We start from the raw sequence: 27,653 nt of genomic DNA, 5'->3' as shown, positions 1-27,653 counted from the left end.
TCTGTAAACTGTGTCTCCGACCACATTTAGTGACATTGGGCTCATCTTTAAAGCAGCGTGAGGTGCGGCAGCGCAGACCCATGCAAAGAGGCCGGGCAACTTCCACAGTTGGGTCTGATGTTTACAAAATGCTTTGGGATTCCTGGAAAGCGTGAAGGCTTGTTGTTTGCTCACAGCAGATTGTGTCACTGATTCCCAGGCCAGTTGCCTCATAGACCTGAATTAACCAACCAAGAGCTCAGAATATAAAATATTTTAAGTAGCGTGAAATTGTGCCTGCTATTGGAGAAAGCCGATAAACCTTCCAGCAGAGCCAGACTCTGCAACTGCTGGCAGGTTCCCTTCTGTGTGCTCCTATCTGAAGATTACCACCACAACCTTCCTCACCTAAGTTAGGTCTTTGCTAGATAGGTCTTTATTTTTCTTCGGTGTCTGCCTGATGTTTGAGTCAGCAATGTGATTACATGTGAGTTTACTGAAAAACCGGGCTGCTGCTATACTAAATAAAATCAATGCAGGCCCAGAATTATATAAGACAGCTTTGCAATTAAGTTTAATAGTTTAATTTCACATTATGCTGCCACACATACCAGATTTTCTGCAACGTCACAGTAAATACTCGTTTCTCCTCTTTTTCTGCTGTTGGCAATGCAATACCTGTAAACTTACGGTTTCTTCTTTGGGGTGGCTGCTTATATTTATGATGGCAAGGAGTAAAACATATTGAAACAGTCGTGGTTACAATATTTATAGATTCTGAATGCATATTAAATTAGAAGCAAAGGAGAAGTGGAATTACATTTGTTTTGTAACACTGTACAGTTAAGGCCAGAACAGTTCCTGCCAACGCATCTGCAAATGTTTTAGCTCATAGCTGAGAATGAGAGCAACATTGCTAAACATGGGTGGATGGTATAGTACAGCCCAAGTGTCACCCATTGAACGAAGAACCCCACAGAGAATCTGGCTAGAGTAATTAATGAATCCATTTGGAAAAGTCAGTGCCCTTCAATTAGCCTGAATGTAGTGAAGCAGATGGGATCCCATCCTCCAGGGAGAAAATTGAGAAAGATCCTAAGAAATACTGCATTGGACTGATTTATCTGGGTAATTATAAGCCTCATTTGCACAAAACTGTTCAATATGGCTGCAGTGAGAAAATTAAGAATTTATAAAATGTTGATATGTGGCCTAAACTATCGGTGGTAGTGGAATCATCTGTCAAGCAGGATCTTTGTTCAGAATATTAAACTAATCATCAGCCAGGAGATGCTGAAAGGCAAACTTGGCCATGGAGCTGGGGGGGTGGAGGGGATGCATTTCTAGCGAACCTTTTGTTAAAGGCTCCTGTGAGCTCATCTGCAGTGGAAACATTCTCTGCCATCCTACTTTGATATGGTGTCCTGCCTTGAAATATCCTGCAAGATTTCAGAAAGCAAAAGAATGCCTCTAAAGAAACTTAAAGAAAAAAAATTTTAAGGAATGCAGATTTTCTTTAAATGTCTGGTGGTGGAAGAACAAAATGAGAAGAGTAACAACAGCAGCATTTGAGAGCATGTGCATCCTAGCCTTATCCCAAGGAGACCCCTCTATCCTGGTCAGCAGTCTCATTTTTAAGTCAAAGCACTGCAGGAATTATTTGTATGAATGGGAAGCCACACAGTGTCTTTTAACGGCTAAACTGGAAGCCAGTACCTCTATATTGTAACTGTGTTTATGTGTGATAGAAAAGGAAGCCAGACAGTTTACAGAAGCAGCAAGAGAAAAATAAACACCGTTTCTGACAGCATTGAAATCATGTCGAAATTATGGTCTGCAGTTTGTAGGGCTGAGGGGTTTTTTGGCTATAAGGAAATTGCTCTCCATCATCACTGATTTTTTCACATATTTTGTGTTGTTAGAAACACCTCAGCTCAGATAGCTCCAAGCAGCGTTTTGCACAACATTTTCGGAATTTGGAGCTTCAAGAATCAGAAGTCTTTGACTCTTCAGTGAATGGGAAAGAAACCTAGTAGTTCTAGGTAGGCAGCCCCATAGAGCAAAGAGGTGGGCCATGGATGGAGCAGGGCGGACTGAAGAAGAGTCAGAGGAAACTTGTGGCAATACTTGGCACTGGCCCAAACCAAAGCAATACTAACCCTGCCTGCAGTTAGAGACGGGGGAGGCCTTGCTGTAGCCTTCCTGCTATCCCAGCCCTCTGAAATGCTTTCCTAGTTCAGGGCATTTCTCTATGGCCAAGGCCAACTCTTTTTTTCCAGTCTGTTTTCTTCCTCCCTCCCAAACGTCCCCTTTTCAAAGATGGCAAATGGTGGTGGTGGGTACCTGGGCAGCCCCCTCTTTGCCCTCTCCTACCCCCTCTGGCAGCCCAGCACTGTATTGTGGCTGTGTGGTGCTTAGTCGCCAGCTGGGGTTAAACCACGACAGTTGGTTTGAACACTATCCCCATTGAACTCAGAATTCAAAGTGTATTCATCCATTTTAATGAATTAAAAAATCAGTTCTGGGCAGAATGTCAGACATAACAAATACTTTTAGAGCACTGAATTGGTGGCAGCAAAGCCATGTGGCTCTGGTTGTAAGCCTGCCCTGCACATTCATTGATGTGCATCATGTATGCTGTTAAATTTTGCATTTTTTTTTTTTTTCTTTTCTTACCTCAGGAGGCCTGAGATAATGCGGTGATGAGTGCACTGGCCGGAGCAGCCAGGGTGGGATGTTCCCACTCCCAGTCGTCCTATCAGCCTGACAGCAGGCGGTCTGAGACTGGCACAGTTTGGCCTGGGACCGCACCTTCTCGCCCTCTGCTGATAAATAAGCAGGCTAATTGAATTAATAAACAGATAGCTCTTTTCCCTGCCAGCTGGAGCACCATCAAAATGTGTGATAAATTATCTGTCAATGCTTTAACCGCAGGGAAAAAATTAAAAAATTAGCTGCCTCAACCTTTCTTTTCCAGCTCGTCCCCCCTTTCCCCTTCCCCTGTCCACCCAAGCTCCCGATTTGGTTTGCCTCCACCTTCTTCACCCCTTGTCTTTTCTCCTTTGGCAGATCTCCAAAGAGAAGTAGCTGTGAGAGAGTAACTCATTTGCCCCGACTGCTAGTGGGTTATTAAGGCTGTAGGCGGTGGTGGGATGCTGACGTTCCTGTGGCTTGCTGGGAAAGAGGGACGGAGGCTGCAGGAGCCTGGGGCACATGTTTGGGGTGAGACTGCCTGTGCCTCAGCTGCCAGCGCACAGCAATCTCTTAATTGGCCTTAAATTGTGAACTCCTGTGACTGAGACAGAAGCTGCACGTGAGGGGCAATGAGGGGTGCGACCAAACAGGAGGAGACACTATTTAATGTCTTCATCAATGACATAGACAGTGGGATCGCGTGCACCCTCAGCAGCTTTGCAGACAACGCCAAGCTGAGTTGTGCGGTTGACGTGCCTGAGGGATGGGATGCCATCCAGAGGGACCTGGACAAGCTTGAGAAGTGGGCCCATGTGAACCTCATGAGGTTCAACAAGGCCAAGTGTGAGGTCCTGCACCTGGGTCGGGGCAACCCCCAGTATCAATACAGGCTGGGGGATGAAGGGATTGAGAGCAGCCCTGTCGAGAAGGACTTGGGGGTACTGGTGGATGAAAAGCTGGACATGAGCCGGCAATGTGCACTCAGAGCCCAGGCGGCCAACCATATCCTGGGCTGCATCAAAAGCAGCGTGGCCAGCAGGTCGAGGGAGGTGGTCCTGCCCCTCTACTCCGCTCTGGTGAGACCCCACCTGCAGTACTGCGTCCAGCTCTGGAGCCCTCAGCACAGGAAAGACATGGACCTGTTGGAGCGGGTCCAGAGGAGGGCCACAAAAATGATGAGAGGGATGGAATGCCTCTCCTGTGAGGAAAGGCTGAGAGAATTGGCATTGTTCAGCCTGGAGAAGAGAAGGCTCTGAGGAGAGCTTATTGGGGCTTTTCAGCACTTAAAGCGGGCTTATAAGAAAGACGGGGACAAACTTTTTAGCAGGGCCTGTTGCGATAGGACAAGGGGTAATGGTTTTAAACTAGAAGAGAGTAGATTCAGACTAGATGTAAGTAACAAATTTTTTTATGATGAGGGTGGTGAAACACTGGAAGAGGTTGCCCAGAGAGGTGGTAGATGCCCCATCCCTGGAAACATTCAAGGTCAGGTTTGATGGGGCTCTGAGCAACCTGATCTAGTTGAAGATGTCCCTGCTCACTGCAGGGGGGTTGGACTAGATGACCTTTAAAGGTCCCTTCCAATCCAAACTATTCTATGATTCTATGATTCTGTGAGACAAGGCATCAGGAAGCCTTACGCTGACTTGCTGGTGTGCCAGCCAAAAGCGGGAACTTCATCATAACCCTTAGTCCTGAATGTCACAGAGGTGGGTAGTGCATCAGGCTTTTTTATTTCAAAAGAGAGGAAAATGATGAGGCAGAAGGGCTCAGTGCTTTCCATAATACGGTCAGAATGTCCCCGCCATCACCTCTCAAAGTGCTGTTCCCTTTTGGAAATAACACATGTCTATGTAGAGTCCCTCAACAGCCCTACATCTACATAACAGGAGATGAGAAAGATTTTGGTGCTTCACACTCTAGGTAGGAGGTAAATAGCTGAAGTTTCTATGGCATTACCTTGATTTCCAACACGCTTGTGTAAGTGCTTGTGTGCCTTTGGTGGCCTGGTTTCCCTTCACCACATCTCCTCTATAAGCTTCCCAGTGAGCAAGCTGGAAAAGCTTCCTAGTCCCTGCCTTTCTAAAGCAGCAAGAAATGAGAGGTGCTGTGGAGTTGCTGAGGAGTCTGAGATGGGAATGAGATCACAGCATTATGTTTTTGTTCAGAACATGACATTTTTTTCTGGTGCATATGTCAAATGAATCAGACAATGGTGGTGTCAGGAAGATGGATAATGCTGTCAGCAAGGCTGGGAGAGGAGACAGGAAGATGTGTTAAGCACCAAAACAAGACTGTATTTATGCCTTTCTCCCACACTCAGTAGAAGTACACAAGAAATATTAAAAAAAAGGAAGGTAGGGCAATAGCAGGAGCAGCCGGATCCCTGATGTGCTTTTTGGAAGACTCATCCATGCTGTGAAGGACAGTGTACGTGGGAAGGTGTCTGGGTCTAGCAATGGGGAATGCTCACCCGACACGCGACCTGTTCTGCCTCCCTCAGGATGCAGGGTGCTGCGGGGACCCTCTACCTGCCTGTCTGCAGGCAGGGCACAGCTGCCAGGAGTTTGCCCTTAAGTGGTTATTTCTGCCCTCTTTCCCTTGGGCAGGAGGGAGAAGGAAGAGTCCAGAGTCAAGCGAGGCAGGATACTCTGTACCTGTCACTCAGTGCTGGAAAGGAAATCCTGCTCGTGTGACAGCCACCACAACTGTGGGTCTAGCCAGACCCCTAACCTGTGCAAATTTGTTCTGTATCCTGTGGTATCTGCTGTAGGAAAGCCAAATCCAGCTGTCCAGAAATGGCAAGATGAGTCAATGGCTCACCAAGCAGGCAGCATCCTTCCCTTCCCTGGGGAAGGTTGTTTTTTTGGTTTGTTCTGACACATTGCTCTGAAAAGCAGTATTGCCAAAGAGTAAGCATACCATGTGCAAGAGAGTGAGCAGCTGATATATTGCATTTTAGTAAGTCATTGCTTGTCAGCTGAGCCATGGTAAGTGTGCGTGGACGCATTCCTAGCCCCTTCAAACACAAAGTAAAGCCTATTAGTGTAAATCACTAATTCCAATAAAAAAGAAGAGTTGGGGGTTTGATTCTTTTTATCTCTTGTTTCACACTGTAGCTATCCTAAAGTGTATAAAAAAACCTTGTGACACTGATAGAGTAGCTAGCTCATATCTGATAGAGGATTGAGATGTTGCTGTTCCTGGAGCCCCAAGTGGCTTTGAAATTCAATGCGTCTGACCCAAGATACTGCTGTTTAAAAGCAGCTGATACATGCAAGGTGGTGAAAAACAAGGCAGCAACTTGAGCTGCGTACGAATGAAGGGAGATGGCATTGCAGGTGAAGAACAAAGGGGGCACGGTGGAGGGCAGAGCCTGAGAGATGAAGTTAGGGGGAGAATATGGGGAAAGGTGCGAGGGCATAAGAGACCTTGCATGAGGGTGTAAAAGGACAGTACGTATCAACACTGATATGTTGAATGCTGAATATTCATGATATCCATGCAGATAACTCTCAGCATAGATTATATTTATTTTATAACAGTGAAAATTGACACTAAACGAACCTGTTCACACTCTACAGTTTGTACCTATGTAATACATGCCATACCTGAGTGCATGTATTTAAAGTCACTAGTCACTAGGTTTTCGTAGGCAGATGATTGAAAGCTGTCTGCTGAATTAAAATGCTATTTTCTTTTTTTTTGGTCAGATGCTGGAATTCAGCTTTAAAAAAATGTGAAATAACCCATAAGAACATTCTCATTTTATATGTCCCTGTACTGTACTTTAAATTCTAGTCATTTCTTCAGAAAAATAAATATCCATGAATGCTTTAAAAATGTTTCAGGAATCACTTAACTTTAGAAACAAAGGAGAAAAATAACTTCACCTGAAACTACGTGATAATGAGACAACGTCTAATTACCTGCATTGAATTCTGCCGTGGGGCCAATAGGCTAATGAACATCAATACTCTTTCACAAAGAGCCCTGGGATCCCTAATGGCTGTAAGTGGTCAGGGCTTCGGTTTTACATTTCAGAGTCTGGTTGGTATAATCTTGAAACAAAATCTACAGATCAGATCGTATCCTCTACACAGTCAGTATGTGTGTGTGTGCACGCGCGCACGCGTGTGGGTGTGTGTACGCCCTTGAGCACTGCACATCTGGGATGAAATCAAAGCACTTTTAAGTGCACATGTATCCCATTTCTGGCTTGCTAGTAGCCCTTTAAATGTGCTGGGTTTAATCCAGGAAAAACGAGTATTGAAAAATCACATCAGTGAAGGAAAAAAAAACCTCCAAAGTTTTATATACTTGGATGGCATTTTTCTTTGAATATGAATGACTTAATCATAATCAGCCTTAGTGAGAGGTGGGTGATGAAAGTTCAGAAATCTTCTGACAGAGGAAGACTTTGAACCTGCCTTTCTCATGTCCTTGGTGTATATATTATGCTCGTGAGAGGGAGAAGAAAATCAAGCAACTTGCATCCTCGGCAAGAAACTGGTCACTCCTTAAGGGGTCTCGAGGCTTCAGAGCGCTATTCTGCAGAGAGAGATTTTTGCGGTGCTAATCCCTTCAGATCTCTGAGTACAGATTAAAATACCCAAACCCACAGTGTTCCTTCCAGTGTTAGAGTGCTCTGATTTGAGGATTTGCTCCGTATCTGGCTTGTATAGGAAATTCCCCAAACTTCCTCTGAAATCAGTTCCCACTTTTCTCATTTAATACATTCATAAATGTTCATTGTGTGCTCAGGCAAGATATATATATATATATATAGCAATGCAAGCACTGTACAAGCACTTCCCACTTGCATTGTACTAGAAGAGGGGAACATGATTTTAGAAACCTAGTTACAGCATTTGCTTACAGGAGTGAGGAAGACCTGAGCTCCAGCCCCTTTGCCAGAGGCTTTGCCAAAGTGTTTTATGTCCAACATGAAGAAAAAGTCCGTGGTCTCTTGGCTTGGGAATGAGCTGTAATACAGACATTAGAGAATAGATCTAGCAGATGGGCAGTACAGACTCAGGTCCCCTCAAGCCCAAGTTTTCCCACTGCCTTGCAGGGTGCTATTAACACTGAGTGCTTTTATTGCCACCTCCTTTTCCTGTGTTTTCCACGGGTGACAACTTAGCATGCATGGGAATATCCCATAGATGAATCTGGCAGAGTAACTAAGCGAAAGACGGTCTATTTGGAGAATTAGGATGGCGATTAGGTATGTGCCTGCCTACTGATAGCAGGCACAGGCAATTAATCGCCAGAGTGTCAGGAATATTGCTGTCAGAAACCTGCCTCTCTAGGGGTAGGTAGCAGCTGAGTAACAGCTTTCCTTCTGGACTCTGGCACACAGAGGGGAAGTCAGGCAGAAGTTGGTTGTATTTTTTGGATCCTTCCATTGGTATTGTATGTTGAAATTGTATGACACCATTTGCCAGTAATAAATCACTTTGCTGTCTGTTGTGTGATTACATAATTAAATATCCCTTGTCATGGATACACATGCAGGGATTGACTTAGAGTTGGTGCGAATTAGGGGTTTGATTTTTTGAACCTTACATTTCCCGACTCCTGTGCAAATCAAATCCAGTTGTTTAACACTGCATTGAGAAATGATTCATGCAAGAAATAGCATATAGTGAGAAGCACAAACTGTACTTTCAGTGTATTTTCTGTCTTGATTATAATCTACTTGTTCATTAAAAATGTGTGTAGAATAGGAATGGAGAATTTACTATTTTTCTGTTTCTAATCCTTAAAAAGGTGGTGCACTGCACAAGGATAATGATGCTTATCTCCTTTGCAAGGTGCTTTGAGGTGAACAGAAGGAAAATGCTGGGTGGAGATGAGATGTAAACTCACTTGTGTTTTCTGCTGTCCCTGGAGCCATTCTCAATGAAATGCCACCAGAAGATGGCAGTTCTGGCAGAGTACCCTTGGGCCACCGTGGCTGTAACCTGCATCGGATTACTTAAAACTGGCAGTCGTCCGGAGAGGTGTCACTGGGACTGATGTCACCGGGCAGCATGGCTGCTCGGAGCTCCTCTGTGCCCCACGTTCAGGGACACCGAAGCAGCTCTTGCAGCTGACCTGTCCTTGAGCAGCATGGTGTCTATTAGTTTTATTGCCGCTTTGATTGTTTGCAGTCAATTCTCGCTGCTTGCTGCTGAAGTTTAATTCAGTTTGCCTTTGGAAGGACAAGGGAGCAAATTTGTTGTTTTTATTAGAGGCTAAGCTGCACTGAAGCCTGGATGACGATCCATTGTTCGTGTTGTTACAAAATCTGACTAAGTAGGAAAGAAAGCACAAAGGAAGGGAAAAGTATAATTCAGATTTGCCAAACAGCCTGAGAATAGTTAGAAGATTAACAGTTTAGTGCTGTTTACTGGCGAGCTGTGAATTAAATGCATCCCCCTTTTCTCTTTACATTAGTGTAATGTGTCACTTCGGTTCTGGATTTCATGTCCTTCTCACACCTCTCACTCCTTCAGTCAGTATGCAGGACTGTATTTTACTGGACAAGAAATGTAGGAGCAAGCTTTTAATGTGGCACCAGAGACTTTCTAATCGCCAGTCTCTGAAATGTGCTCCTAAGTATCTGCAGTTCGCTTATGGGGTGGAGATGAATCACCTCCAATTTGCTTTTGTGAATGTGAGTGGAACATTTGCAAAGAGTGGCTTCTGTTATTTACACTGTGAAATGCTTGTAAGCAGCCAACTAAAAAAACCTGAGTGACATTTATGCTTAAGTTCTCACATCGCAGTCATAGTTGGAGGAAAGGATAAAATTCAGTGTGCTGCTCTGAAATACGCTGGGTGAAGTTCTGTTGACAGCTTTAGCTGCCACCAGCTTAACTCCATGTATTCATCTTGGGTACAACGCTTAGAGGAGCACGTGTCAAAAAGAAAACTTGACCATCGCAGATGAGAAAACAATATTAGTGCCACTGAAGTCAATGGTACACTTGCCATGAAGTTTGGCTAATCAAGACTTTTACCCTGAGGTTGCTACCTAATTGCAGATGTGTGGAGATGCTTGATGTCTGTATTTTTTTTCTGATTTCGCACCCTTCTCTAGTCTCTTCTATCCCCTGTGGGGAACTTATTAAACCCCTGTATAACAGGGACCAGAATCACAGTCACTAGTGCAAGAAAATATCTTTGAGATCATATTCCATCTGCCTACAGGGGTCTGATATAATCTCCTGATAAGAATATACCAGACATTAAGCTGATACTACAGCTGGTCTTGTCTATTCTCTAATTTAGTGGGATTTGGGCATGCAGATCAGAAGGGGAAGAGAGGTTTTTTCTGAGTGCAGCAATGCATACTTATTCAGAACAATTCAATCCTATTCAAAACCAGCACTCCATGTCTTCCCAACCTAAAATTCAGCTGGATGATATAATAGCTTATTGTTTGATGCAAGCACAGACCACTCAGGTAATAACATCTATAAAATTGGAGGAGATTTTTGTCATTTCTCCACTGAGGAATAAATGGGAGAAAGTTGTCATTTATTGTCATGTACGGATCATGGCATATAATATTTATAGCCTGTTGCACTATAAATATAATGTGCTATAAATATTAGAAATATTTATATACATATGAAAACCCCCAAATTATTTCAGTTTTTAGTTGTGGGAAAAGCAACCTCCAAATTTACAGGTTGTTTTGGTGGTTTTTTTTTTTCCCCACCCTTCTCACAAACTGAAAAAAATGCTGTCTGGTTTTCACTAGCAATTCTGGAGAAAGAAAGGTGGGGCAAACCCGAAGGCAAACTTGAAATACATGTCAAGATAGAGAAAAATTAGAAAGCAGCAATAACCCGAACTGCAGAAGTGTTAGGGAAGCTGATATTGTTTTTCATTTGTGATCTCAAATGCTTGTAGCCCATTTTTTAGCAGACTTCGGATTTGCCCAAAGATGTTCAGCGAATAGATTATGATCTATGTTGATAAAAGGAAACATCAAGCAATTCACTGCACCATGATGTCAGGCTTTAGATTGAGGAAGCACTGTGAAAACTGTCTGTTTCCAAAAAAAAAAAACCTGTATTCCAGGTACAATGATAACTTCTCTGAAGTGTTAACTTCATATAATATTCAGTGGGGTGGCTTCAGAGTAAATGTGTCAGTTAGGGGCATTACCATGAGCAATAGTACAGGGAACACAACACTCATACTTGTGGAGCACTAGTATCCACTGTTTCTATTTCCTCCTAAGCATCAAAATGAGAGTTTATATGGGCTTCTGGCTTCCTGTAGGATCAAAAGGGAATTTTCTTTATTCACTTGATCAGAAGCAAAGCAGGCAGTTCCCTGTGAAGGATTCTCATGGTGTCTGTGTCACTGACAGCTGTTAATGGAAATGTCATGATCAAGTGGAAATCAGCTCTAACTGATGTTGGTCACTATGTTACTTTGATGAAATGATAAAAAAATCAGTAAGGTCTAAAAGCCAGGCAAGAGGAGCACCTGCATTTCTTCTTTGCTTGAGGTTGGTGGGGCTTTTTTTGAAAATTGCACTATAAAAGGGAGAGAAGAGGGATTGTGCCCTAAAAAACACTGCCACTGCGGTTAGCAGAAATTTCGGGGTTTGATGGGAGCAGATCTGAGTAGCGAGTCCTCTGTTTCAGCCCCACTTTGTGAACTGCCAGGTACCCGCAGGCTCTGCTGAAGTCAGTCACTCAGTTCCTGAAAAACTGAACAGCCGCAGGATCGGGTCCTGGGTTATCGTTTCATCCTAGAGGGGATTTGCTAATGTAGTCAGTCCAGTAAGCTCAATTTTGATGCCATCGCATTTTACTTGACACTAAACTGAAACAGCTGTTTGCAATTAGCACACATAAAAAGAACAATAACAAAAATGCAGCCTGCCCTTCCAGCTCTACACATACTCAATGCAAAGAGTTCACCAAGTTCTGGTGATTTTCCCTCCCTGTGCTCTAACTAAAACATCCAAAACAATTGATCTTGCTGAAGACCAAACAAAAAAAAAAAGTTTATCGTTCCCCAAATGTTTCTGATGGGCAGCAGCGACCGATTAATGGAAGATAAAAGTTGCTCCGGGTGCATGTGCAGGCAGGGCTTTTGCTGCTGCAGAGCTGATCTAAGCACGAAGTTAACGGGCCGGGCAATGGCTGTTGCTGCACTGGGACAGGATGAGGTAGAGAGCTGGTTTCTTACCAGGACTGGGATCCAGGGCAGCTGGCCCACCCTCCCATTGGGAACAGCGAACAAGGAGCTTGTAAAATACACAGACCAAATGGAAATGACCCCTATTGACTGAAACCAGCTGCATGTCAGACCTCTCACTGTCTCTCTTGATTTGCTATCTCAAATAAATGGATGTGGTAGAAGGGGCTGTGGAAAGAAAACAAAATAATTTATTCTCCTTGAAGTCGCGCCACACTAATAAGCCGCAGTTTTTACAGCTGAAAAAAAATGTTTATTCACAGATTAAGTTTTTCCCTCCTTTTTCTTTTTGGCTTTGAAAGTCTGCAGTTTAGAATAAGACATACTGTAGTTCAGTTTCAGAGGTCTCTGACAGATATAGCATTGGTAGATTTTGTTAGGTATTCATCACATGAAACTGCTGGCTAATGAGAGCTTGGTTATTCTGCATTTTGATTCAGAAAACAAACTTATGACAGCTTTTGTTGGTGTTTTGGCTTATATCTGTGTGGTGGCTCAGCCCCATGAAAAAGGTCATAGCAAGTTTTGAAGAAGAATGATGTGCAGAATGACTTGACTTATTCATGTGGTATTTTCCATATTTTTCCTAATACGTTCCTGGGTAACACCAGGTATTCTGAACATTGTGAAAAAGCTGCTTGCAGTAACCAGGGTAACACTTGATTTCGGAAACGTTAAGGATGACAGATGCTCAGTTCCTCTGCTTTGTACCCAGGATGGGTTACTGCTATTGATATTAGATTGAGCTCTGTTCTGACTTTAGAAGTAGGGAAGGAGGTATTCAACCTCACTGCTACAGTTGCCTCGATTTCTTTTTAAGATTGTGACGTTATGACACATGCCATAGTGCAGTCATGGTTTGATACGCTTTCTTAAGGAAACTTCTTAAAAGTCATCAGTCTAGTTCTCCTTCATGCAAACTGAGGCACTGATGTGTTTTGCAAATGTATCTTTTCTTTTTTTTTAAAGTCTTGTTCAGCCAATTGATCGTTAGTGAAATAAGCCACCAAATTTGGATTAATGGATCTATTAGAGTGTCTCAGTGGAATGACCTGCATGAAGTCTGCAAAAACATGTGGGATACAAAAATTTGAGGATGACACTTTGAATTGACCTTGTTACTTCTTTCTGCCTTCAACAACCTTCTTTTTTTTCCCTAATATTTTTCTTTTTTTTTTCTCCTTAAGAATTTGTTTCTTCCTCACTCCCTGGTGCACAAACACAATAGGGTAGCAGCTTTCAACATAGGACCCTTACTTATGGCCTTGCAGTGGAGTTGTCCAGACAGATGTTATTTCAATGTAAAGTAGATTGAAATTCCCATCTATAGGTTCTGAGTGTCCTGGCAGTCACTCTCTTTGCTTTAAAGACAAAACCAAAATGCAGTTCAATCTGGTCATTGCTCCTCCACTGGCAGATTTTAGCCACATTGGCTTGTAGGATCTTCTGACTGTCACCTGTGACCCACAGATACGGCTATGAGGAGAGGCACATCTCTGTTCCTCGTACCACTGCTTTTTCTTGCTGGCTGTCCTATAGGTAGCATCTCTTACTGATGAGCTATCTGCTATTCATTATATCCTCTGGCTGGATAATGAACTATGAGCTAGTTGATGGGTTATTCAGATCACGCTAGTCTGGCATCAAGTGATACCATGGACTTCCTTCCCTCCATTTTTATCTTACCATTTTCTGCTGACTAATTACTTGCATTAGTGAGAGTAAACCAAGCTTACGCTGACTTCTTAAAAAATGTAAAGAGGTAAAGAAGTCTTGGGTGGCTGCCTGTAAAGAATGTTCTATGTTGAGCAAGATGCAGAACCATGGGTGCAAAAGAGGTTTCTATGTGTTTGGAAGGAGCCCTTCTCCTAGCTGACATCTGTCAGGCTCTACCTTTGGCACACTCTGGTAGGACAGCAGTGATTTCAGTAGTCCAAGGGTAGAATGACACCAGCGAGACGTCTGTATGCCAGGACAGCTCACAGCTTTGGGATGACCCTGTAATTGCACTGAAAGGGAACCTTTTTTTCTCTGTATTTCAGCTATAGCCTTAGTACACAAGGGCCCTATCCTGCAGTGCAAAATGTGGCAGCCCTTCCCATTGCCCATTGCTGGTGTTCAGTTAAAAGAGAACGAATCTCATTGATATTAAGGAGACTTTTGCCCTGGTCAGGAGTCCAAGACCCAATCCAGTGACAGTACAAAATATGAGGAGTACAAAACAGAGAGAGGGATTAGCATGCCGTAACAACAGAGCAGATGTTTGAACTTTCCAGCAAAGAAAGACAATCAGGTTGAGGCCACCCTCATTGTTTTCCTGTCTTTCTGATGAAAGAACAGGTTGGGTACAAGTACAGCTGTAGAATATATTTGAGCCTGAATTTGAAAAACATGGCAATGCAATATATGTATCAATGAGTCTTTTAAATAATATGTGTAGTAAAAACAAGAGGGGAACTTTGTTTCACCTTTATTTTAATCAGACTTTCCTTTTTAAAAGTTGCAAGAATACAAAATTGATGAAGCTAACGCTACTGAGCTGGCCAAAGAGAAAAGGATGAGAGCCAGTTATTTTTCCTCAGCAGCACAGTAGGAAATGTGTAACTGTTAAATTTCAGTTCAGATGTTTATATCTTTACATATTTACAGTGGAAAACAAGATTAGAGCCCAAGAATATGTTCTTTCTCAAAATGAAATAAGACGCCTTCTATCAAGGGAACAGCAAGAAAAAAACTAAATAAATCTCAAAACACAGGACAAGGCACCATTTCTACAACAGTAGAAATCTTATTCTGATTGCTCAGATCATCGTGTATGAATGCTGAATTTTCTGCCTTGTTCTGTTCCAGAGACTGAAGGCAGCGCTGACTCATCATCCTGCCGCCATGTCAAACGGGAATATGAACACCATGGGCCACATGATGGAAATGATGAGCTCACGGCAGGACCAGACGCCACACCATCATATGCACTCACATCCTCATCAGCACCAGACGCTGCCACCTCATCACTCATACCCGCATCAGCACCAGCATCCGGCGCACCATCCTCATCCTCAGCCTCATCACCAGCAGAATCATCCCCACCACCACTCTCACTCGCACCTTCATGCACACCCGGCACATCACCAGACCTCGCCGCACCCCCCGCTGCACTCAGGCGGACAAGCACAGGTAGACCTTCATGCCATGCTGCGTTGCTGGGTTTTGCTGTTACGTGGAGTTAAAGCCTGATCTCTGTATTGTTTCTTCTTGCACAAATGTCTTGTTAGGTACAAGCCCCTCGGGCTACTCATAAATGTCTGCTACAGGTGGTGGGGAAGTGCAAACTTTATTCAGAAAATGGAGTGAAGCAACAACTTGTTTTGCTGCTTAATTTGCTAGACATTTGTAGTATCTTACTTTATAAGGAGGTCCAAGGTTTTTCACTGCTCTGAGCTCTGCAAATTGCCACATAGCCTTTTATGGATGAGGTTTATTATGGAGATTAGCATATTATACGGGTTGCTTAATGTGCTTGAACCTGAACTTCTCAGGCCAAGATTTAAAGAGCTGTATGTGTTCTACCTGCAGAAATACGTGGCACAGTATTTAGTGAAGTAAAATGGCACTGGTGTGTGTGGGGGGGGGGGGGGGTTGTTCAAGACTGGAGATAGTAGAGGTAGTTCTAAGGTAAAATGCACTGGCTTAGAGGAAAAGAAGAAAGAATCCAGACCCTGTGAAGGGGATAGCAGCCCCCACCTGCAGACTATGAGAGAAAGCCAAGATTAGGTGAGAGTGCGGGCAGTAGTTGGTGGATGTTGTGACAGGAGAAAAAGATGGTGAAGCCAATCCAAGGAGAGAGATTTAAACCAGGAAGGCAATTTTGAATTGTATTCAGATGATGAGAACACAGTGAAAGTCTCCATTGAATGAGATGGAGGTCTCAATTTTTGGACCAGGTATATTGGCTTCAGCAATTTAAATAATTCAGTATCTGAACTGAATGTTTCTTGAACTAACGAACTAGTGAGCATGGACTATAGCAGAGTCATTATTAAGAGGAATTCTATTAATGTCTTAAGATCATAGGCTTCTGCATCAGGATCACACAAGAAAAATAAAGCTCTGGGGGCAGTGACTGTAACATGTCAGGTCTGGGGAGCAAATTTAAGGAGGGCAAGTGGGCAGTGCATGGAATGAGGACAAAGAGGAGTGCCAGCCATAAGAAGTTCAATCTGTGAAGTATTGTGTTTCTTGCAAATACCTTTCAGACAAGCTCTTAGAAAACATTAAAGAAAATGAGATGATTTGGCTGGCATCCCAGTGTCCCACAACATTAACTATTTACTAACATCTAGCTTTATTATTGCAGAGGCTGCAAGCACATGGGATTTCCCTAAAGCATTTGCTAATGTAAAATGAATTGTCAGCTTTAGAGAAACAGTCTAAATAAGAGAGCAGCAGACTCCCCTGTGAGAAGATGTCCAGAGCTTTCCTAAGTTTAGTTCAGTTTTTACTTTGTGAATTCAATTATTTTCCCATCTGTTAATGAGTTATTTTCCTTGGAGTTGTTTAAAAACTCCAATAAAAAGACATTATCTCATAACAGAGAAACCAAAAGTAACCTGATGGCTGTCTTGGAGATCCATGAGAAAGTAAGGGTAAAGCTGTGCTTAGCAGACTGAGGACTCCATGGATGAGATGGAGGAAGTCACTTAACCTCTCTGAGGCTTTTAAAACAAGGGTAATAGTACTGACACCTCACCGAGGGGTTGAGAGGATAAACATGTTAATGCAGGGGAGGGATTCAGATACCACAGTATAGAGCACTGCTGCAAAACATCCATATTACCGCTTTTAACAGGTGAGGAGAAAACAGCTACCAGAGAAAACAAAGCTCCCAGTTTTAAGGATAAGATCAATGACCCAGTGGCCCTCCTCTGGACACACTTGAGCAGGTCCATGTCACTCTCACACTCATTCCAGTTAGGACAGCCTAGACTTCTTGTGCTTTATATTCCCTGTTAGCTAGGCACCCCAAAAGACTCGCAAGCGGGCAAGAAGAGATACAGGCACCAGGGTAGATGGGCTGACTGGCAGCCACAAAGCTACGTCAGATTCACCCCGTGTCCCAGCACCATGCAGTCTCTGGAGCTGGGCCTGTGCAGTCAGATGAGCTTTGCCGTGCACAGCGTGTCACTGAAGGCAAAAGGCCCCGTCAGGGGTCACAGCGGTCTTCACCTTGTCCATAGGTGTAATTGTCACCTAGAGGATAGGAACGGAGGGTGATGGAGTAGGAATCCTATGGTCAGCGACTTCCCTGGGCAGCAGAGCTCTTGCTGTGTGTCTGCTCCCATGGTGCGAAGGCAATAGTGATTTCTGAACAGATGCATTAGTGGGGAGAAAAAAAGGGTTTGCTGAGTAATAACCACATGGTTATTACCTTCTAAGCTCATCCGTAGTCCCCATGGTAATGGCCTCTTTGGGGGTCAGATTGCTCCAGCAGACGTTAATTTTATGGTGCGTTTTACTAATTATTAACCTCCTTATTCTTCTGAGCCAGATTCTTCCATTCCAAACCACCTGCCAAATGACAGCATGGTCCACGCTGCTGTAAGCTGTGTGCTCCCACGCCGAGACTGTTGTTATTCTACACCACACCCTCCTGTAAAGTCAGAATTCATTTCATGCTTTTCAGCTACCATTTTGATACACAGGAACTCAATGAATTACGCTTTCGTAGAATGAGTGAATGGGTATTAGTTTTGTGGTAAGTTGCAAAGAACAGAGAGAAATACTGGTTCAAGTGTAAAAGTAGAAATCACCTTCTGATAGGTATCTTTCTGAGAAAGCGAGAGACATTACCAAGTTGTGCCTATGTTGCCTCAACTACTACAAAAATGATACTATTATTCTTGTGTTGGTCCCACGAAGGATTCTTTATATCAAACTTGATAGCTTAAGCAGAGTAGGGGTTTGGATGTTGTTTCATTCTCTTAGTTGTCCTTCGTCTGTCTTCATTATGGATACATGATTAGCATCCTCTAAAAAAAAAATTAACCTCAATTCTAATATATGTTCATTTTCTTTCTTATGTCCCTAGGCAGGGCAGCGAAATCCTGCTAGAGAATGATGCTTAGACAGTTACTAAGATACAGCCTAACAGATTTGAGGGTTAAGAGCTATCTAGTTAAGAGTCAGTTAATTATCCCACGTGACATTATTACTGACGTAATGGCAACCTTTATAATTAATATCTGCCAGAGATGGAGAGAATTTGTTGTTCTGAAAATGCACTCTGACTGCCCAAAGACTGACTGGTGCATTCGGAAGACAAAATGACTCACTAGTTATTCAGGAGAAAATGACCATATGAGGGGAAAAAAAAAGAATTGTATAGTTACCTTTTTCTGCCCGTATAGCAGACTCCACTGAGAGAGTTAAGAAACAAGAATTTTTAAAGCTGAATGAGAAAGGAGAGAAGTGGGATAAGGAAAGCTTTGGGTGTCCGGAAATATAAATAACAGATCTCTGAAGTCTGGAAAGGTGTCGTATGTGAGAAAATGAAAGGCCTTTGATGAGATGTTGACATTAAAAGGGATCTCTGAGACCTCTGCACTCAGACATATTGCTAAAGAGGCGGCATGCCCAGCCTCGGTGGACAGGGAGCAGCTGGCATCCCTCGGCAGCGATCTCCCAGCGGCAGCGCGGGGGTGCTGGTGGGGACGGGGACCGTGGCCGGCGGTCCTGTGCGGTGCTGGCAGGCGGTCCTGCGCAGCACTGGGGGCTGCAGCCACTGCAGCTGCCGTAGCCCTGGGACTGCAACCCCCCACGTGGAGAGAGGGTTGGAGATTTTACCAGCAAACACACGGAGTTAATACAAGCTGAAATTTTAAAAACCAGTCAGAAAGTGTGGGGTGGCTTATTTATTTTTAGAAGGTTACTTTTTTAAAATGTTTTTCTGCTCCTGAGAGAGAGATTCCCTGACTGTGCAACATAAAGCTGGGAATAAATTCAGCTTTATGCAAAAAGCGTTATCAGATGCACAGAATAATTACACACAAAATTGCCACTTTAATTGACACAAGTCAGCTGGAGGAGGGAGCAAATTCTTCTTTGCAGTTTGTGGCGAGATTCTAGACAGAAAAGCGACCTCGCAAGACGATAGTATCGTTTTAATTGAGACAGACAGAGGTGTTAGGCAAACACATGTTAATTGCCGCAATTGAAATTCAGGGCTCAGTCTGACAAAGCGCTGAGTACATCCACTCCCTGGAGTCAAAAGGAAGCACCTTGGAGGTTTGGGCCTTTGCCAGAAGAAGAGGGTTAATTTTGAGTCAACAGTTCAGGTTTCCAGACTGTTCCAGATTGTGCCGGAGCGGCGGCGGCAATGTGAGCAGCGGCAGCAGCTCCCACTGGGCGTGAGCAATGGGACCTGGTGGGTCGGGCTCCCGAGCCCCGCGCGCAATCCAGAGCCCCGTGGCCTGGGTGCCACAGAGAGGCAGGAAAGCAGTCCAAAGCTGCCTATTCCCAGGCGGCTGAATGTTAAGTCTGATGCTGGTTCCTCTCAGGGACGTGGGCTTGGGTTCCATCCGCCCAGGAGTCGGAGCACAGGCTATGCAGGGCTGCCCCCACCACGTGCCTTTTCTGTAATGGCATGGGGCAGTTACTCTCAGGAGCAGGATCAATACTCTCCTGCACTTGAAACAGCATGAATACAATTTTTTTTTAGTTTCATTAGCGGCGGGGCTGGATGTGGTGTGCCTCTACTGTCAAAGCCAGGCTGCTGAATAAAAAGGAGTATGGCATCTATGGGGGTCAAATGGAAACACCTAATAAGAGGAATATCCCTTCTCCACGCAGTGCAGGGATACCAAAATGCAAGTTCGAGTTCAGGTACCTAAATCCTTTCTTTTGCCCCCAGCTGAGGCGCACCGAGGTCTGCTGGCCTTGCGTGATCCCAGCCCGCGGCTGCCCAGCTCTACTCAGGTGCAAAGAGCAGTGCAGGTCCTGTCTCCAGAGGTGGTAAAGCATGAGACGGAGATGGGGGAGCCTGTGAAATAGAAATGTCCTAAAATTTTGGAAGCAATTGGGAAAAAAAAAAGGAGAGAGAGACAGAAAGAAGGCTGCTACAGCCCTCTGCTTTGTTTAAAACAGTTGCTGAGAGAAACTTGACATTTCAGGTTTGAAATAGGTGGTGGCAGAGAAAGTACCTAAGTGAATGTTTTTAATAACTAACTGTAAGGGGAAAAATATTTTCCCTACTAATATTCAGAGGATCGTTTCAAAAAAATCTCCCCTTTGACCATGGTAAGGATTTGCCAGCAGCTAATTTCAGTGGCATCTGGCGCAGCCTTTCGACTTGTGCCTGTTGCAGACCTCGCCAGGGAGCAGGATGAGCGTGTGAGATTTCCCTTCCCATTGCAGCATCCCCTTCTGTAACTTTCCCCCCCTCACCACCCCATGCCAAACCTCTTCTTCCCTGCCAGGTTTCGCCGGCGGCGCAGCAGATGCAGCCCACGCAGACGATACAGCCGCCGCAGCCGACTGGAGGTCGCCGGAGGAGGGTGGTGGACGAAGACCCGGATGAGAGGAGGCGGAAATTTCTGGAAAGGAACCGAGCCGCCGCCACGCGCTGCAGACAGAAGAGGAAGGTCTGGGTGATGTCACTGGAAAAGAAAGCAGAAGAGCTCACCCAGACAAACATGCAGCTTCAGGTGCGAGCCACTGTCTGCGCCCCCGAGGACACAGAGGGGCTCTTTGTGCTCGGAGGGGCTGGCGGTGCCGGCAGGCCCTCGCTGCCTTCGGGGCTGCCCCCGCGCAGCCGGCTCCTAGCGGGAGCGCGGGCATAATCAAAGCCGATTAATCAAGACGTGTGCGCTTCAATTAAAGAAATAATTACACTTTAGCAGGATAAGCCAGGAAAAAGCTGTCTTGGGATTTAGAAGCCTGCGCTAGATGGAGTTGTATTTATTTTCTTTTCTTGTCGCTGCTTTTTGTGGGGATTTTCTTTGGAAGTGCCGTTAACTCGGCTGTAAAAGACTTCTTCAGAGCAGGGCATGTAGCTAAACCCTCATTCAAAGCCAGCGAGATATGAGCATAAATAGATCGGTCTACCAGTAAGGCAAGTGAAGTGGATAGATGAAAATATCCTGAATATGATAATAAAAGCCTTCCTTCTTACAGTGCTGCACTTCTTACGGTGGGCACAGTACTTCGGCCCCATCCAGAGGTGTGCCTGTGTGCTGCCAAGAGCAGAAAGACCAATTGCGTAATGTCACTCCTCCCAAACACAGAGGTGTGAGCAGCACCCAGGCACCGGCTGTAGCAGAGCTGTAGGTGACAGCAGCCCTGCCACCCTGCGCCCGAGCGCGGCAGGCTGCCATTTGCCCCCACAGGTCTGGCCAAATTGCCTTCAGAAGAAGATATAAAATAACGTTATGGACAAATGTGAACATACACCCAGCGCACGAGCACCAAGTGCCATTTTTGCTCAGTTCTTCCGAGGTCGTGGAGCAGTTTCTGTGTTCTTGGGTTTAAAATTTGCAGAAGAGCCTGGTTTAAGCTTTGTGGCAAACCAAACCCTCTCTTTCTTTTCTAGAACGAGGTTTCGATGCTGAAAAATGAGGTAGCACAGCTGAAACAGTTATTGTTAACACATAAAGACTGTCCGATAACAGCTATGCAGAAAGAATCGCAAGGATATCTAAGTAAGTAGCTGGTATGTTTGCACTGTCTCCACACTCCTCACAGGAAAGCAAAGTTTCCAATTCTTCCCTGCAGAACCCCTTGTCGGTCATATTATCTCTTGAACCTGTCTTCTCAAACATCATCAGAGCCATCCAATCTCCTGCCCTTATTTATCCAGCCCTGCTCAAAACCAGAAAAGCCCTGGTTTGCATTCCCCACAGCAGAGCTAGCCTTTCCCACCCCTCCCTTCCGCAAGGAGATGCACACGGATGGACGCTCACTCCCCTGTGGAGGATCCCGCTTGAACTCTCAGCTCCAAACCTGCAAGAGTCCTCCTGGGTGCAGCGCTGCCAGAACCTTAAAATAACTCTCAAAAGGAAAGTTAAAAAGGAAAACATTACAGTCCCCTCCAGCGAAAATGGTGCTGTGCTCTGACAGTGGCGCAGACCAGGCATGGCGCAGGTTTTCAAGGTTTGTTAACTCTTTTTTAACTCTTTCACTTTTTAAAAAAAATTCTCCTCTAATGGAGACGTTGAATCGATTCTGTCTAGTTGATGTATTTTACGAGTGTGGTAATTTAGGGATAAATTCTTTGCTTGGCTCTAGAACGGCTCAGAAGAGCCTCAGGGTTAATATTTGCTAGATTGCGGCATTCTCTTAAAATAGAGCCCATTTCTGTCTCTTCTGCATCACTATGCATCTGGTTTTTTAACAGTACTCAAAGAAAAAAATACATAATTGCATTACATGCCTATCAACTGTTGCTTGAATTAGATTTTCTTTGCTGCAGTGTACTGCACTCTAATTTTGATTCCTGCTGGAGCGAATAAAACGTTTAAGCATCCCAACTGATTTTATAGACCTTGAGATATCGGACTTTTTATGCCAACATTGGTTTCATAATCATTAAGGTCTTGGACTTTTTTCAAGGTCCCGACTCCACAAGTCAGGTTGATATCAGAGAAGCTGGCTTAAAAAAAAACCAAAACAAAACAAAAAAACCAACCTGTAAAAGATCAGAAGACAGAGAGCGTTGGATAACTGTATTTTGAAATCCTGGGCCTTGTGCATGCCTCAGGTTGTTAGTATTGCTGCCGTAGTAGTACATCCCTTTTCCATCCAGGAGTGTCACCCAGCCTGGGCTTGTAACTCGGATGGAAAAATGAATGTGTGTTGTCTCTGTGCCCTCACCCCCTTCCCAGGTCCCGAGAGCAGTCCTCCCGCGAGCCCGGTCCCAGCTTGCTCCCAGCAGCAAGTCATCCAGCACAACACCATCACGACCTCCTCCTCCGTCAGCGACGTCGTGGGAAGCTCCACTCTCACCCAGCTCGCCAGCCACAGAACAGACATCAACCCCATTCTTTAAAAGTGGTTGATCAGAAACTGCTAGGGGAGTGTGGTAGCGTATCAAAGCGTCCTCTGTGCTAAGGACATCTGCAACTGTAACTCAAGCCTGGAAGATTCCTCAGTTCTTGAAAGACTCTGGCTTTCATTTTTATAGTTATTAAAATGTCTTTTATACTTAGTTACATAAAAGGGAGTTATGCAATTAATATGCTATCAGCCTGAGAAATGCTTTGGTGCTTTCTCCAGTTTTTTTGGTACCAGTTACTTGTTTATAAACCTAACTGTTTCTGTACATAGTCATGTTTCCTTCTCACCAATCTAGCCTGAAGCCTCAGAAACATGGAGTTGTGTAAAACTGCAGCTTGTTAGCCAACGTGAGGCATGAAAAGTATTAAACAGAGTCATATGTAGGTAACTAAGAGTAATTAGGCTATAAATATAGAGAGAGGGCATCTGCTGACAGCATAATAAAAAATGAGTTAGCGTTGTGCTATCAGCAGACCCCATCTTGCGTTCAGAGCCTCTTTCAAAGCGGTTATATAGGATGTGGCTATCAGGACAAAACCAAGCCCAAATAACATGCTCTTTTGTCTAGCCCTCCCCCTTCTCCTCCCTCCCCTACCCTGGCCTTTTCCTTCTTACACCTTCCTTTTCCCTTTCCAAACCCGTTTCATCCCCCAGCTTTTTTTCCTGCTTTTTTTTCATTCCAAGGCTTTCTCGCTTCCCTCTCTTTTTCTCAAAGAACAGTGATGAACAAGGAAAAACTTCAAGCTCACCTAAAAACTGTCGGCACGGCTGCTGCTTTCACTAGCTCTTCACCCACAGCTGGGCTGTGCTGAGCGTTTGGCTTTTAGAAAATAGAAATGCTCCTGATTTAGTGTTTTTAATAAACAGCAAAAGGCAAAAGCAGTGTGGCCCCAGGTGAAGCAGGATTGAGAGCCAGCTGTGTTGATGCTAGCAGCCCTGTAAGCTTCTGTGGCATGGTACAGGCACAGCGAGCAACACCTGAGAATCACAGCAATTCTTTCGCGCTGCCAGTCATTAACATAGAAAAATCCATGTAGTATATAATAATTCGGAAAAGTTCTGTTCCCTAACCCGGTTGCGTTGTTCTGGCAATGAAAGCTAACAGCCTCAGGTTTCACAGGCTATAAATGAGAAATAAATTAGCGTAACGGTTCTGACCAGTTGGAAAAATGCCATTTTTAATTCCCAGGGAAAGACCTGCTCTCTGCAGGCATTCCGTTAAGCGTCCATGGACCGATCCCGAGCTGGCCGACAGCAGTGTAGCTTCACTGACTTTAATGGCACTTAATGCCCGTTTACCACGGGTAAGGAGTTGTCTCATTAGGACGCTAAATAATTATTAGAAGGCATGCAGCCACTCAAAAGCGCTGCAAGAATGGCAAATCCCACTGCACTCTGGATAAAATTCAGTCCTGCAAAGAGGGTCTGGAAAAGAGCCTTATGCCACAATTAAGGTTTTTGTTTGGACTCTGGGCCTGACCCTCAGTGTGACTGATTTGCATCCCCGAGTGGTACCAGCGATTGATGGGAAAATCAGACAGAGATGATGCCAGTTAATTACACTGCCCTGCTGTATATTGGGACCTGATTTTGCTCTCAAATCTGTCAGCAACAAAACCTCCCGCTGCTTACTTAGGTAGCGGGCTCTGAGCTGGTGATAAATGTTCAAACATTTTGAGCTGCATCTTTAATAGCAAAAGCTAATTCACATTATTCCCAGATAATCCTCTAGCCTTGAACATGCTTTGTTCTGAAGCAAAGTTCTCCTCCTCAAAGACAGTGTCTTCGGTTTTTAGAGGAGTCGTGGGTTTTAAAAGGGTGGCTCTTTCCTGTGCAGGAGGGAGAGTGAAACAACTGAAGCGTGAGGCACTGTAAGGAGCAGGGCCTGCCTGGAAGGGAAAGCAAAACTCTGAGGATCATTCATTTCTGAATTAGTTCTTATCTTGGTAACTAACTTTTTATTAGTATTCTTTTCTTTAACAGCTTGCTTTCTGTTTATGCAAATACATTCAAAAGAAGAGGATTTTTAATGTACAGTGTAAATCTTGACTTGATTATATAGTCTAAGAACCAAAAAAAATTACGAAAAAATACAAATGTAAAGGATTTTCTATTATATTTTAGACAAACATATACTTTTAAAGTGTTTTAAATACTGAATCTATAATTTTTTTTAACCTCCAGTTGTAATAGCTAAATGGTTTTGCTTCATCACGGCTCCCAAGGGAACTTTTTTCAAATATGCAGTCGAGCAAAATGTTCCAGCTGAGTATCCACTATGTAAAAAAACCCAAATAAGCATTTCCCCTGTGTCTGAATTTCATCATTCACCATGAAAAAGAAAATGCCATCACAGGGTTAATTTAAAAAACTGTCCCTCTATATGGGTAGCACTTAAATACATTAAAAAATAAAAATCAAAGTTGTTGGTAACATTAGAATACCCAGTCGAGCTACACTACACTAGAACTACGGTTTAGCTTCATTTTATTCAGTCTCCTCAATTAAAATATTTAGCTGTTAAACTGAATGCCTCTACATTAAAAAGAAAAAAAAAAAAGAAAAAAAATACAAAAACCTTGCCTAAGTTTTGTTAAATTCAGCAACTTGACAGTTTGACTGATGTGTATTATATATAGCTCAATTATTTCTTTTTTTAATGCTAACTAGGCAAGCCAACCACACATGTTGGCCTAAATGTGTAATTACAATGAAATGTCTCCTCTCTATACTATTGGCCTTTAGGTATAATCCTTGCTAGTGATGTGGAAATAAGTAAAGGATGAAAAGCTATTTGCTATTGCTTCTTGTAACTCTGTCGCAGGTTCACAGGCCAAGACAACACGCAGCATATTTATATCGGCTATATCATCGGTAAAAGGACCAACCGTACCAGGCACCTTATATTATTCATCAGATTCGCTTCCACATTAAAATGCTCTTGTTTTCCAGGGGAGTGATCCTGCAGCCTTTCCTCAAGCTGCCAGTCTGGCCAGGCACCGGAGGCTGCCTGAGCAAGGGCTGCGGGAGAAGCCCCTGCCCCTCTCTCCCCAGGACGTCCCTCTGCTGCGCGGTCGGTCGGTGGCAGCGGCCTCTTCCCAAGAACCTCACTCTAAACGCTCTTCCCGGGCTGTTTCCATCGAGGAGAAATCCCGCTTTTCCACAAGCTGCTACTGGAGACTGCTCCGCTTTCCTCCTGCCCTGCCAACCCATCCCGCCGCCAGCGGACGACTGGGACCGCTTCCCTCGCCCGCTGTCCCAGGCACGAGCAGGGCAGCGAGCCTCAGCCGGCGCCTCGCTCGGGAGGAGGTATTTCTGTGGACGGCATCTCTTGTCGCGCGACATCTGAAGCACGATGGAAATCTCAGCCACGGACAACTGCAATACTTTGATTGGAAAGAAATGATGCTGTGATCTGGTTCCTTCATCCCCGGCCCCCCTTCCCTGAGTCAGTTTATGCAAGCCATATTCGTAACGCTGCCTGTGGGAGACAAGTAGTTTGTGTGCTATCATGGTGTGTTTTATAAGGACGACGACGATGATGACGATGATGATGATGATTTATGGAGAATTTCACGCTGTTGGGAGTTAATTCCTGCTACGAAGCTAAATGTCTGCTGCCCATCTTCTGAATAGTGGAAAGTCAATGGTTCAGTGCCTCAGTGCGTGTGGATTTAGTGTGTTAACTGACTCTGTCCTGTTAACTAACAAGCCAGCTATAACTGTTGTTAAATGCCCAACTTTTGAGGATTCATATTTTTTTAAGCAACAATATTTAGTGTTGAAAACTAGCCTTTTAGTTTAGGCAAAATGTGCTTTTTAGCAGCTAATACCTTTTTAAAAAAAAAGCGTATAGAGTGAATTTATGAAAATTCATGAGGACCAAAGCAATTTTAAAACAGGAATCTATTAATTTAGTATTCACATAGAATTTTATAAAGTATTTATTAATAAATGTTATTTTAACACATTCCATTTGAACAGTATTCTTGTACAGAATCTGTTTGGGTTTTTTAAGTTACAATATTAGTTTTGCAATAAACTACTCTAGGTGTGTGTGCATCTTAATCTTTCAGGGTCTCAAGCAGAAGTCATCCATCTAAGATGGAAAAGCTTGCTGAGGTCAGTTGTACAGAAATTCCTAGAATTAAATGTTTTCCTTAAAGCAGCATCTGCTTTTTTTTTTTTTCTTTTTTTTTTGGTAACAACAAAACAAATTATGAACCTTCAGTTGTTTCCTTTGTATTGGAAAATGTGCTCTCTCCTTTTAAAAAACGTGGGTCAACATATAACTGGAAAGCCTGTCTTTTTTTTTTTTTCTCTTTTTTTTTTTGAAGGCTGATTTTATACATCACCACGGAAGATCTAACCCCATCCTTGTTCCTTTTCTAATATTACATAGTGAGTTGCACTATACTGCCTTATCATTGCCTCTTCTGTCCTCTTACTAAGCAGTGTTCCTTAGATTTAGACCATTGAAACTCCATTATACATCAGAGAAAATTACTGGAGGGGGAAGAAGAGAAAAAGATTGATCTGTAGACATAAAAACTAAACTGTGCCTATAAAACAAAACCAGTTACAACTAATTAGTATCTTACTTCTACGTTTCAATTATTTATATTATTTTAAAATTGCACTTTAGCTCTCACTCTCTTTCTTGCTCTCCCTTGTTGAATCATTTATAAATACTCTTGTAAAACGTTTGCACCAGATGATACATT

General features: G+C 43.8%; 1 protein-coding gene across 2 annotated transcripts in view; it reads left to right on the top strand.

Moving 5' to 3' along the window:
• CREB5 (cAMP responsive element binding protein 5) overlaps positions 1-26,145 on the top strand; it is a 260,153-nt gene extending 234,008 nt beyond the window's left edge. For both annotated transcript variants that reach the window (XM_052799285.1, XM_052799288.1), the window contains 4 exons: positions 14,734-15,057; positions 20,355-20,582; positions 21,467-21,575; positions 22,758-26,145. In XM_052799285.1, the coding sequence (XP_052655245.1) occupies positions 14,734-15,057; positions 20,355-20,582; positions 21,467-21,575; positions 22,758-22,921 (825 nt within the window). In that variant the 3' untranslated portion in view covers positions 22,922-26,145. The remainder of the gene's footprint in view (positions 1-14,733; positions 15,058-20,354; positions 20,583-21,466; positions 21,576-22,757) is intronic.
• Positions 26,146-27,653: the final 1,508 nt, after the last annotated feature.

Source organism: Harpia harpyja, chromosome 1 (genome assembly GCF_026419915.1).
Source record: "Harpia harpyja isolate bHarHar1 chromosome 1, bHarHar1 primary haplotype, whole genome shotgun sequence".
Taxonomy (NCBI): Eukaryota; Metazoa; Chordata; class Aves; order Accipitriformes; family Accipitridae; genus Harpia; species Harpia harpyja.
The sequence above is the reverse complement of the archived record's forward strand: the minus strand, read 5'-3'. Positions and strand labels throughout refer to the sequence as shown.